The sequence below is a fragment of the Phalaenopsis equestris genome, unplaced genomic scaffold (genome assembly GCF_001263595.1).
Source record: "Phalaenopsis equestris unplaced genomic scaffold, ASM126359v1 Scaffold000428, whole genome shotgun sequence".
NCBI lineage: Eukaryota > Viridiplantae > Streptophyta > Magnoliopsida > Asparagales > Orchidaceae > Phalaenopsis > Phalaenopsis equestris.
This window is the reverse complement of record NW_018164869.1, coordinates 4,821,475-4,834,571: the sequence shown is the minus strand read 5'-3', so window position 1 is coordinate 4,834,571 and position 13,097 is coordinate 4,821,475. Positions and strand designations below refer to the sequence as shown.

Below are 13,097 nucleotides of genomic sequence, written 5' to 3'. Positions count from 1 at the left end.
TATATATTATGTCTTGTTTGTAACATTACATATCTTGTATTTTTTTTTGAATTGAAAGAAAAACCGTCACGCTGCCCCTGATGACGTAGATAACTTTGTCGAACCTCGTTAAATCTCTGTTTTTTTTTTTTTTAATTTGTGTCGATTCTTGCATTTATTTGCCCTAAAATTATCAACACATTAAAATATTTAAATTTATTATAAATTAACATATCTATATAAAGAAAAATTATCTATCTTCTTTATTACATAATATCTCAAAAATAAATTGTCCACCCAGACTAGTTGTCAGACGAACTCTCAATGCGAGAGGCTTTGATGAGCTATTGTAGGCCATTCGTGAACTGATGAATTGTTAATATTGTGTTGTTGAACTACCGGAGTCTGCGTGACACAGTCTAAACTGACTTTACGAGTTAGTTGGTATGACTCAAATCTATCATGAAATACATCGCAAGTTCCTACTTTTGAATGTGTGTATCCGCACATAAATAGCATCTATTTTAACAATAGAGCCAAATGTTGTTGGTACCCTTTGCTCTAGATTTTCAAGATTCCACCCTCTACAACTTCATCTCTATCTGATCTCCATACTTGATTATTCAAATTTATCAAACTTGCACTAGACGATCGGAACACTAGTTTTGCACATATATTAACGCACAAAGTACATTATTAAATGAGACTAAATTTTCACTTTGGGATAACAATGAAACAAATCATTCATTTCATAGTCTGTTATAAACTTGTGATGATTTGATCATGTATGATTCATTTAAAAATAACAAATTAGGAACACTATAGCTTTTTGAATTGGATTATATAAATAGACTAGTTTGAAGTTGATTTGTTGATCTCAAGGTAAATTTATGCAACACACACAAATATATAGGAAGATTTACATGCATATCACTTAACATGTATTTACATGTCTAACATCTAAAGTTCAGCTTTTACATATTTGTCATCTTTCTTATGCATGTAAAGCTGTATTTCACTTTTCAAAAGTTAAAATAATAATATTTTGATGTGATGTAAGAGATTTGAATGATATGAAAATGAAAATCAATTTTTTGTTATTAGATGTGTAAATACATAACAATTGAAATGGTATGTAAATGCCCCAAATAGAGAGACACAAACACCTACATGAGAATTAAAAAAATAAGTAAAAAACACACTCACAGTACACAAATACTCATGAAGCCAACTGGCTGAATCATCAGTCGACCGTCTGAAGATTATCAGCCTACCGATGACCAATGAATTAAAAAATTGGCGACAGATCAAAAGACTGTCGATCCACTGAAAGCCAAACCGACGACCAATTGTCCACCCAAACTGACTAGGAACATACATTCACGCTAAAGATTAAATGAATGTCTAGTACATCCAAAAATCTCACAACTATCAACATGAGACTCTATAAAAAATTCCCCCAAATATCTCTAAAAATAAGCAAGGAACAAGCAAGCTAACCGACCGACCGACCTAAGGTCAACTGGCTACCACTCTCATAATCGATCAACTTCCCAAAGCAAAGTCCGACCAACATCCAAGAAAAGTATCCGACCGAAACCAGTTTGGTTGATTGACTTTAGAATCTGCTGACCAGAAGGTCTAAGTACACAAAAAGATACTAGAATCAGTTATCGATACGAAAAAACACAACAAATGACAATAATGTCTTGTAATGCCCTTAATAAAGCAAGGGCCGACAGGTAATTTTTCATCTTCTGGCTCTCTATCTTCAAGAAATGGGGAGTCCATAGCATGTATTTAGAGTTTTTTTTTTTTCTCTCAAGGATTTAGCATGTGACGCCTATGATTTGAAAATGTGCTTCTCATGCCGACGGACTTATTAACACATGCATTGGCTCAACGAGGAAAGCCTATTTTTTTTGATATATAGTATGTAAAATAATTTTTTCTCTTTGAACAAAATTATACAATAATCGATCATCTAAACAATTTCTTGGAGAAATATAGTTTATATAATCAAACTGAATGGTTTGGTGGTGGGACCCACTACTTTGAATGTTAGGTTTTAATCTTTTTCAGCAGCAGCAAAACAAAACATTAGAAAGCAAACCTTCTTTACGAGTTTAAAAGAGGACAAAGGTGGGCCCTTTGAAGTTGCATGCCACATCCTCATCAAATAACATTTACTGTTGTTTTATCTTAGTGCATGATACTATATGAAGGATTTGCATTAATTATGATAAGAATGAAGAAAAAAAGTCGCAAATAATAATTAATTAATTAACTTCCATCCATGCCATGACAATGATATAAATATAGATTGATATAGCTAAGAGAAATATCTCTACCCAAGAGAAATATCGTTTTCCAATGCATGTTTTGGCCTCATGATGAGAGCCCGCGTTATGTGCCTAAAATTTTTGAGTTCTCGCACCACGGTAGGATCGAACCATTGATCTGAGGGGACTTACAACCCGCCAACAGGCCTGGGCTTGAGGAGTGCGCACGCACGCACACACATAGATATATATATATATATATTATATATATATATATGTTCATCTTTAAATTTTGATAAAAAAAGGGTACTACAATTGTAAATATCAATGTTGCCCTTAAGTTTTTTGCAAGCATTGATTCCAAAGCTATGGAGCTTCTTTCAATATAAAGGTTTTTATATATTATGCTCATATTAAAATTTGATCAAAATATTCTTATACAAAAATTTTCCTATTATTTTAGCATAATAAAAGACCACATCCAAACAACTCCACCCAATACAAATGAGTAAAATATTAAAATAATTCATTTTAGTCCCAAAATTTATAAAAATATTAAATTAATCTCCACTCTCTTAATGAGACTATTTCAACATATTAAAGGTGTCCAAGGGCTAATATGACATTTTTATAAACTATAACTAAAATGACTCCCTGCAAAGCAATCAAAACTAATGAGATTTTCTACAATTCAAATTACTCTTGAAAAGGATAGGTTGAAGGCAACTAAACCCTTATTATGGAGAAAAATGGAGTTTAGAGCATGACAAGAGAAACAAGATTCGAAGATGAATTTATTACATGAACGGGATTCCAAAGCTTGAACCCTCACCAATTGGTTGGGCAAATCCAATATGAGCACACCAGGGGCGCATGCACCCACTAGCTCGAGTTAACCTCACGAGTTATCTGATCAAGTGACTAGATTGCATATGAGCACTTTATTATATAAGACTTGGGATTACAACGTTCGGAATGTAAAAGAGATGTTGCAACTTGCAACACATATCTTTAATAACTTTAGAGAACCCCCTAAAGATTTTTTTTTTTTTTTGATTCATCATGTATATTTAATCAACGTGCAACTAATACAATTTAAATAAAAACGAGGATGCTAAAGCTCAATTTTATTGCGATGCCGCCACTCAAAAAAATTCACACATTGGTCTTTGAATTTGAGTTATTATTCTTTTTAGTGTAACAAAACTCTCAAATTTAATTTAGGAGCGAGAATCCGAGAACGAGTAACTCTCCTAAGAAGTTTTATAAAGAGGACAAGACTAGGAGATTCATTAAGCCAAAGTAGATATCATCAAAACGGACGAGTGTTCGAATTATGATAGAAAAACAAACAATGTTAAATAAACATATAAACAAACAAAGAAGGAAGAAGACGAGCATTGATGTAATTTATACCTATAAAGGGGTGCCATTACCATCATGCAGAATTCCACTATGCACCCATAGCTAACTTTTGTGCTTGTCAGTCATCTCTTTACCAAACATTGTTTGTTTATGGCACCAATAAAAGAATATTGAAGGAGACTGTTATTGGCTGAAACAAATATATGGTCAAAAAGCTCAAATGACCTTATCTACAACACTATTCTTGTGGTGTACATGATTGGGAGCTTAATAAATCAGTAGTAGTGGCTTCCTATTGTATAATGGAATATTCAGAAGCACACTAACTTTGCAGTCATTTGCATTTGGAAGGAAAAAAAAATGATTCCATGTAGAAAAGCTCTTTTTAGAGTTTTACCCCTTTTGTAGGATTATGATAGGGAGCGTACTAAGAGGGTGGGCTCAGAGCGATGAATAAGTTATTATGGTTATGATATTGAGGTCGTTGGATTGGATCACAAAAATAATCTCTTTCAATGGAAGGATAAGGTTGTGTCGGAAAGAAGAGAAGTTGTTCTATAGAAGGTAAGGATAGAGTAGATGAAGAAGTAATCTTGGATTGCATTTGATATTGTAAGTAGACTAACATAATAATGAGTGGGATAGATTAGATTACATTGGCAATTAATGTTGGCCACAATGAAAGAGCATTGTAGATAGAAAATTGGAAATCATAGGAAGCTCAAATTAGGCATTTTACAAAATAAGTGGAAAGAAACAGAGAATAAGCATAACAAATTAGATAAGCAAGCAATAGTTTGGGACAATTTTCTCATTGTTATACTTTTCAGACCGTTGCCACACATCCGTTTAGCTACTTTTTTCAAACATTTTGATGGTGGAAAACTATTTTTGAGAACAAGATATTACTACAATATGGTCATTGCAAGAAAACTATTGCCTGACTTTCTTTATATAAAAATATTTATAATGCCCACAATTGCATGAAATATAACTTCATCTAGTTAAACACAAGGTATATGAGGACAAATAATCAAGAAAAAGTAATGAAATTAGTAATATAGAAAATAGCTCCATAATTTGAGGCATAAACAATAACAAAAGGAAGGTAGAAATTAATAAGAAGACCAATGTTGACTCTTCTCAATCCATAGGCCTTCTAAACATAACATGCCCTTTACATAGATACATAAAAGCTAAAACATAACAGCCTTATCATTAGTGAAAAAACTACATCATTGAATGAGATTAAAAAAGAATACAATACTGATATAAATCACCTCTCCTCTTCATCTGATCACAATTCTCTGACTAGACTGAACTCTCTCAAACTTACAATAAGTCTCCATCGGAGAAGGCAGCCATGGGCTTCACAAGCAAAATGGAGAGGCCGGCGTAGAGGTCAACAACTCACCGTACATTGTTGTTGAGCTCTCTAATGAGGCTCACATTCTTACTAAGGCTATCAGGGATCATGGAGTCATGATTCTGGTTTATCTCATTGATCAGAATACTGTTCTGATCTAATATGCCCTGAACTTGCACAAAGCTCTTATGGAAAAGCAAAGTCCTATTGCCAAGTCCTGAGAAGGTTTCTTCCTCCATTCTCTTCCTCCTTCTGAATCAGGCGTGGAACAAAGGGGAAGAACAGAACTAAAATTAGTTAGAAAATGAAGATTTGAGGAGGTTATTTGATGATTTAGACAAAACCTAGATTTTCAGAATTTAAGATAAAAGGCTTCACATTTCTCCCGCAGCTGTGCCTGTATGAAATCAGTTTAGGATTAAAAGAATCAACTTTATCTCATCTATTAGAAGAATGAAGCTAGAAAACTAAAAGCTACAGGTAGACAAGGGAATCTAGGCATTGGGTCTGGTGTCAAGCATGGAGAAACATGAGAGACATGGACTGAGAAGAATCATGGCTTCCATGTCTTCTTTTGCATCTAGGGTTAGAAAAGCTGGTCCAACTCCATAAAGAGGAATGATTCCTCTGGCAACTGAGGTTAAATTCTCATCAGAGATGACATTTTCAAATGGAGAAGGGTGGAGGAGAGCAGTGAAAACAATTGAGCAAACTATATATGCAAAAAAGCTGGGTTGATTAAAATAAAACAGAACTTTTGATTCGCGGTGCATTAACACCTATTTCTTCAGCTGCACGAAAATTGAGAAAAAGTGCTTCTGAGATGAAGAACAGGAGGGGAGCAGTTTACGCCTCAAAAAAAGAGTAAAATGGTGATTGGAGAGGAGAGAGCATAAAAAAAAATTGATTTTGATGAGAAATTTCAACTTCAAACGAAATCCAGATTTCATAAATCCTATTAAGGTATGTTGATCCTGCAGCCAAACATCGCTGGAAAGGGTAAGATGAATATGAAGTCAAGTCAACGATGGAATATAGCAGTTCTTTGTTTTGATTTGTGCTAATGTTACAAAATATGGACTATTTTAACTTGTAAGGAAAACGCAGAGATGAGAAAATAATGTACCAAAATATTAATTTGATTGAGAAAATTTTAAATAAAAAATAATGAATAATTTTTAACTTTTTTTTATCATAAATGAGCTCTCAAGCTTCATCCTCCATTTTATTTGCCTAATGTGCTGGTAATCATATTTTGAGGAAGGTAATGGCAAAATCATGCTATATTCAGGATGGGTAGTTACTCCCTTGAAATTTGAAATTTATCTAAATAAATTATAAAATTTTATTTTCTTAATTCTTATGTAATTTGGGCAATTTAGTAATTTTCCCCTCCCAGAATTCTCTCTCTCTCTCTCTCTCTCTCTCTCTCTCTCTCTCTCTCTCTCCTCTCTCTCTATATATATATATTATATGAGTACGCCGTCATGTTCGAAAATTTTTTATATATCATTTTATAAATCATTTTTAATATAAAATAGATTTTCATCTAAAGTTTTAAAAATATTATTATTGTTGTTATATTTTATTTAAAAATTTTATATATGATATTATTATTTAGAATCTTATCATTGTTGATATTCATATTCTTCTTTAAAAAATCATATTTTTAAAACATTAGATAAAAATCTATCTTTCTCAAACAATTTATTATTACTATTATTATTTATAATTTTTGCCAATTGAATTACTGAAAAAAAAATCTTATTTTTTTCCATAAGTTTGAGAAAATAATTGTCATAGAAAAATAGTAACTAATTTGGCTACTTGCAAGCAAAATTTAGAGGTTTTAAGTATTTCGTTGCTTGCAAAATAAAATCAATATTTATAATATGACGATGACATGCAACCATGACAGGAATCCATGACAAGGAGTGTTGGCGGCACAGTGGAAGTTGCAAGCAACATCTGAGCATCAAGCTGAAAATATCTGCGATGAAAGTTCGGACTGTACAGCATGAGAAAATTCGAGGGAGATCAAGTTTTTTAGTATGATAGTGATGTATTTTAGTTAAGCTTCCAAATTCTAAGATTTGTTGTTTCATGTTAGGAATGACTCATATACCAAATAAGGGATAGATGCTAAAACGGGGCGGAGCGAGCAAGCGAAACGGAGGGAGCAGAGCAAGGGATTGCTTGCGAGATCATTAAATCCTTGAGAGTCCAATATCTATATATTCGCAAAAGCATTTGCAGTGAGCCTTGATATATCATAGATGTCTCCATAACAACATTCATCACCATTTCCATTAATTTTTGGCCTTATGCATGCTTCTTCAAGCCTTCTTACATTATCCACATGCTAACCATTTTATAAGGTGAGTAGTTCTTATTGTTATTACCCTTGCTTTGCAATTTAGTCATTTTATCAACATTTAAAGCAAAATAAGTAATATATTTTCCACTTCTATCTTCTAATATCCCCCATTAAAGATTAGATCTTTGATAACAGTAAACTTCATGAAGTCATAACAATGCTATCCTAGATTTTCAAAAATTGTCAGAAACAACTTAAATCATTGATGTCATTGCACAATCTGAATCTCATGGAACTCAGTTGTTCCATTATTAAATCCAACCCATTGATGTGGTTGACAATTAAAGCTTCTGAAATCTTTAAATTAAAAAAAAAACTTTCCCATTACACCTATTAATAGCAAGAAATTTATTTGCAAATGTTAAAGAGTATCTCCATGCTCCTATTGTAGGTGGTCTTGTTGTAGATGTTGAAAACAACATTCAAATAATCCCAATGTTTGTTTATCCATCAACTCCTACTTTTTATCGACTAACCAAGTTGTTAATTCAACGATTACTCGAGCTTTCGAAGAGGCAAGGAATCTTATATGAACATCAAAACCTTAAGACCAAAGAGCTTATTCACTTTAGCATCCCCATCGCCTATACTTTTAAGAAGTCATCTTTCTAAACCCAAAACTCTGATACTAATAACCACACAAAAATCAAATAATTCAACAAAAAATGTTTCAAAAGAGATGCATTAATAAATTCTCTTCATAAATAGAAATGATTATACCATCTTAAGAAAGTACATCCAAATATTGTTCTCAAACAAAGAGAACATAATACGAAAATAAAAAAGATGGAGGAGAACTAATGAAAGAAAATTATTGCAAACTTCCTTTTTTTCATACAGTAAGATATCTTAAAATCAATAAAAGATCTCATAGCACTCACAAAGTACTTAAAAATCTATACAAATTTCAATCAAATATTTAGAATAAATTATAGATCTGAAAAATATCTTGCACAAATTTAAAGTGAAAAGAAACAAGATACATATCTAGTGATGGCTGGCCCTCTGCACATCAACAAACTGATAGAGATCCCCACGCCTTTGATTCTGTAATGGGAGGTTAGACCTACAGAAGAAGGTTCAACTTCATATAAAAGGAATTTCTAACCAGCAAGAAAATTTTGATTGATATTCAGCTCCTATAATTAACTGAACTTAATCGAGTGAAAATTTATTTTTCAAGGACAGTGAATGCATCAGCTGATGTGATCTGGATTTCATCCATTAGTGTAATGAATTTCATTAAGGAAGATTTACATAAATACCTCTCAATTTATATGTATTTACATATCAAACACCTAAGCTTAAATTTTTACATACATGCCACCTTACCTATGCATAAAAAATGTGTATTTCACATTGTAAAGTTAAAATGGATGTATTTTTTATGTGACATGAAATTTTTGGGTCGTATAATTGTAAAATAGCAAAGTTTATATGTTAGATATGTAAAAAAATAAGAAATGGGTGGTATGTATGTAAATGCCCCAAATATCAATTCCATCACAACTATTTCCATTACGATTCAAAATTGAAATAATGAAATTATTAAAGATGGATGCAAATCCATCCATCTTCCCTTCAATTAAACAAAAAATTGCGTGCGATCCTCGTCATTATTATCTTGAATTGTATCCGCACAATTTTCATCGCTGTGGCCGTATACATAATTCCACACATAAGCCTAACAAATCGCAATAGTGAAAATAATATATATTTTCTTATATGTTTAAAAAGTTTATGTTCAAGCTCAAATCCCCTCCGCCATTAACGAGTTCTAAAAGCCTTCAACATTGTGCTGGCACAAGGCCGGAGAAAGTCAAGTGGCATAAAATTGTTATGGAATTCTTTGCAAGGGTATATGGTACAGATTATAGTTAACCAACCATATTTGAATAAGTTTATAGTTCGGTTAAATTACCTCCTCAACTCTAGCAGTGAATAATCAATCTCTTCCACAATGATGGCTTCCTCATGCTCAGTAGTCGCAATGATCTCTCCAAACTGAATAAAAAACACAGTTTTTTAAGGAAGATTTACATGCATATCACTTAATTCCTATGCATATGCATACCTAAAACCTAAATTCAATTTTTACATTCATACCACCTTACCCATGCATGAAAGTGTATTTCACTTTTTAAAAGTTAAAATGTTGTTAGTTTTGATGTGATATGAAAGATTTGGGTGGTATGAGTATAAAAAGTGAAGTATAGATGTTAGATATGTGAATTCATAAGAATTATATGGTATGCACGTAAATGCCCTTTTTAATTAAATTGTCCTGGATGGTCAAGGTAAAGCCCAGGTTTGTAAATTCTTAACAATGTGTAAAAAAGATGCAGTATACAGTTCAAGACTGTGCTAACCGGTCCTACAAGGGTAGAGTGACCCCAAGCAACATATCCAGCACTTGCGTCACGAGCTGGGGAGCATGTTGCTACAAATAACTGAAAAAAACTAATAATAATTAAAGCACTTGAATAAAATCTGGAAGGTTCAACTTCAATTTCATCAAATTTTCAAATTAATTCTCAAAACGGTCCTTCATTATTTGAATGTGACCAATTTAGTCCTAGAGATTTAAAATGCTCCATTTTAATCCCCAGAATAGTGAAAATTGATTCAAAGTGGTCCATAGAGCATAAATCATGAAAAAAAAATTATCCCAATTTAGTCTTTTCACTATATAAAATTGATCTCAATTCAGGCCCTGAGGGCCAACCGGGATTAATTTTCAATAGTTGGGGATTAAATTGGAGCATTGCAAAACTCTAAGATTAAATTGGTGACATTTCAATAGTCGGCCTGTTGGGGGACCATTTTGAGATTTAACTATCAAAATTTCACTGAGAAAGAAATAAATGAAAACAAAATGTCTACGAAGTCGTATTAGATGGATCATCAGCTCCTACGAACAAAGAGACATGTTCAGACTTGAGGCTCCTCATTGGAGAAATGGTGCAAAGTATGTTACCGATCAACATCAGCAGAGGAGAGGCGTGTTAGAAAAATAACCATAAGAGACAGGACAATGAAGAAATAAACTACAGAAATTTCTATAGAGAAGAAAAAAAATTATGGTTTGACGAGAATGATTAACCTATGTCCACGGCTTCATAGAAAACAAAAATGCTCCACTATGACAAATAATGATGTATTATAAGTTTCTCTTATGCGCAATACTCTAAATACTCAAAAACAATAAAATTGCCAAACAACAAAGTAAGATTATAGGTAAAAAATATAATAAAGAACCTCAAAAGTCATATTCTCTGTTCTTAAAAATAAGACATTCTCTGGTACAGCCAAACTTAAATCTGCAGCCACCACACTTATCTTGGCATTATCATGCTCAATCATGACATCCCAACCTAGTTATTGCACCAAAATGATTGCATCAAAAACATTATACTTGAATCACATAGAAAAAATTCAGCGGACAAATAAAGAGAAGAAAAAAATTTCCTTTCCTTGCTTGGCTGGCTTCCACTCTTTCTCTCAATCTAAGTTTTCTTTTTAAATCCATTCAGTCTCTTTCTCTCCCCTCTTCGCTATCTCTTCTCTATGTTTAAGCCTAACACAAGCCTATGGCTCTCTCTCCAATGCATGTCAATATTACCTGGCATTATAGCAATCAAGCTTGACACACATTTTGAGCTTCAGAAAACCAGTGGATGACTTAGGATGAGTTTGGACAACAATTATTAAACTTAAAAAAATCAATTTCTACTTGAATTGTCACCAGGTCACCCAAAAATCAAAACCAAAATAGTCTTTCTTCTAATAAGAACATTTCTTTTTATTTGGGGACCAACTTAACATGCCTTTTGTATCAGGTTAAAACCAATGCAATTGTATCTCATGAAAGAAAGGTCAAGTTCAGGTTTAAATAAGTCAAAATCAGGTTAAAAACTACATTAGGCCGAGCTACTTTTTAGTCGAACCCAAACTGAACAGTTAAAATGAATTAGCATCCGTGTTCTCTACACCTTTCTGGTAATAAATGGTGCTCTGATTTAAATTCTGACGTAGAAATAATCTATAATAAGAAATTTGGTAAAAATAAATAAATCAAGTTATTAACCAAAAAATTTGTATTGTATTTATTCAAAATACCATAAGTTGTGAATTTGGGCTTTATATGTAAAGCAAAGATTGAGCTCCAAAAATTGATAATAAGTGGGTACCAACAAAATATAAAAATTCACAAAATCCAGCAAGCTTGAAATTTTCTTAGAAAATTTATCCCACTTCTGTAAAGAATCAACTGACAAGTATGATAAATAACAAGGATATCATTGGACAGATAACATTTAAAGCCAGAAGACCATCTACAACAATGTAAGAGAGACCAACGATATGATGAAGTTTGATTAAGTGACATAAGAATTTTCACAAAATTCAAATATAATGCCGGATCCTAACACATTTTCGTGCAACAAAAAAAAAATCAAAATCCAACCCATTAATTGCTATTCAACTACTCATGAGAGAATGCTAAAGCTTTAACATCGTGAGAAGATTTCAAGGGCCGGATTTCAAGAAGTGAGTGCATAATTTCACTGCAACAAAGTTAAACCAACAGTTCAGATGTTGGACCCAAATAATACTGAAAAACATATTATAGAGAACACAAAGAACCACGATACAGATGGGATTAATATTTTCTTGAGAAATATTCAACTTTATATTCCCCTTGAGTGGCTAAACTCTCAAGAGGTCACTAAAATTATCGAACATACAGAGCCATGAGGTAAAAGAACATTTGTAGCTGGCTGACTCACTGCTAATGCCAGTAGATTTTACAGGGAAAAACAAAGGATATCAAGCTCAAATTTCCTACTTCATCGTGTCATCATCTGAAGAGCCCAACCAGAATGATAGTCCCATAGAAGAAGGAGAAAAAAAAGCTTCACGTTGAAGTAAGTTCGCTGATTACAATTAGAACCCATTTGGATAAAGCAATAGGCCATAACGATATAAAAAGTAGAAGAAAAGCCAAATTTTAAAACAGTGAACTCTGCAAACTTCTCATGGTGCTTCTCTATGGGGCCAGGAGAGGAGCTAAGAGACGGACACATGGGTACATAGTCAAGAAACAAGCCAAATCCTCAAGGTGGGATAGAATAAAATTTAATACGCTAGTAACCATAAGGTAATAATTACTTGTGATGGTTGATAAACCATCTCCTGAAACATTAATGAAATCATAAAAGCATGGACACAAGCTTCAATTTGGTTTTTATTTTTATTTTTGTTTTTTCTATTGCTTTAAAAACATTTTTTACCGTATTATTATATATTTTTATTTTTTGTTTCTAAAAATTAATTAAAATAATTTTGAAAACACTAAAAATAACTCATAGTTGTTTCGAGTGTGTTTAAAAATGCATCTTGCATCATTTTTGTTTTCATTTCTATATTTACTTTTGAAAACATATTTAATTAGTATAATTTTTATATGTTCTAATTTTTTGTTCTAAAAAACAAATCACTTTATTTTTAAAACACTCACAACACCTAAAATATATTTTGAGGAATCTATATATACATATATATATATATATATATATACACACACACATCACGATGTTGGCTACGGTCGAGAGCTCCGCTAGGGTTTCCAATGGCGATTTCGATCGTAATTGATTTACCGCTGGAAGGAGAAGATTTCGCATTGTTGACCCTCGCTCCAGCGTCTGCATCTACGTCGACGTTCGCACTC

General features: G+C 32.5%; 2 protein-coding genes across 2 annotated transcripts in view; both read right to left on the bottom strand.

Annotated features, from left to right (window-relative positions):
- Positions 1-5,231, bottom strand: part of LOC110027461 (protein ELF4-LIKE 2-like) — a 6,823-nt gene extending 1,592 nt beyond the window's left edge. Inside the window, exon 1 of the mRNA XM_020728905.1 lies at positions 5,041-5,231. Within this exon, the coding sequence (XP_020584564.1) occupies positions 5,041-5,231 (191 nt within the window). The remainder of the gene's footprint in view (positions 1-5,040) is intronic.
- Positions 5,232-8,336: 3,105 nt separating this feature from the next.
- The window catches only part of LOC110027383 (omega-amidase, chloroplastic), a 33,475-nt gene continuing 28,714 nt past the window's right edge, over positions 8,337-13,097 (bottom strand). Inside the window, exons 8-10 of the mRNA XM_020728780.1 lie at positions 9,739-9,819; positions 9,291-9,373; positions 8,337-8,435 (exon numbers count right to left, since the gene is read on the bottom strand). Coding sequence (XP_020584439.1) covers positions 8,357-8,435; positions 9,291-9,373; positions 9,739-9,819 — 243 coding nt within the window. The 3' untranslated portion in view covers positions 8,337-8,356. The remainder of the gene's footprint in view (positions 8,436-9,290; positions 9,374-9,738; positions 9,820-13,097) is intronic.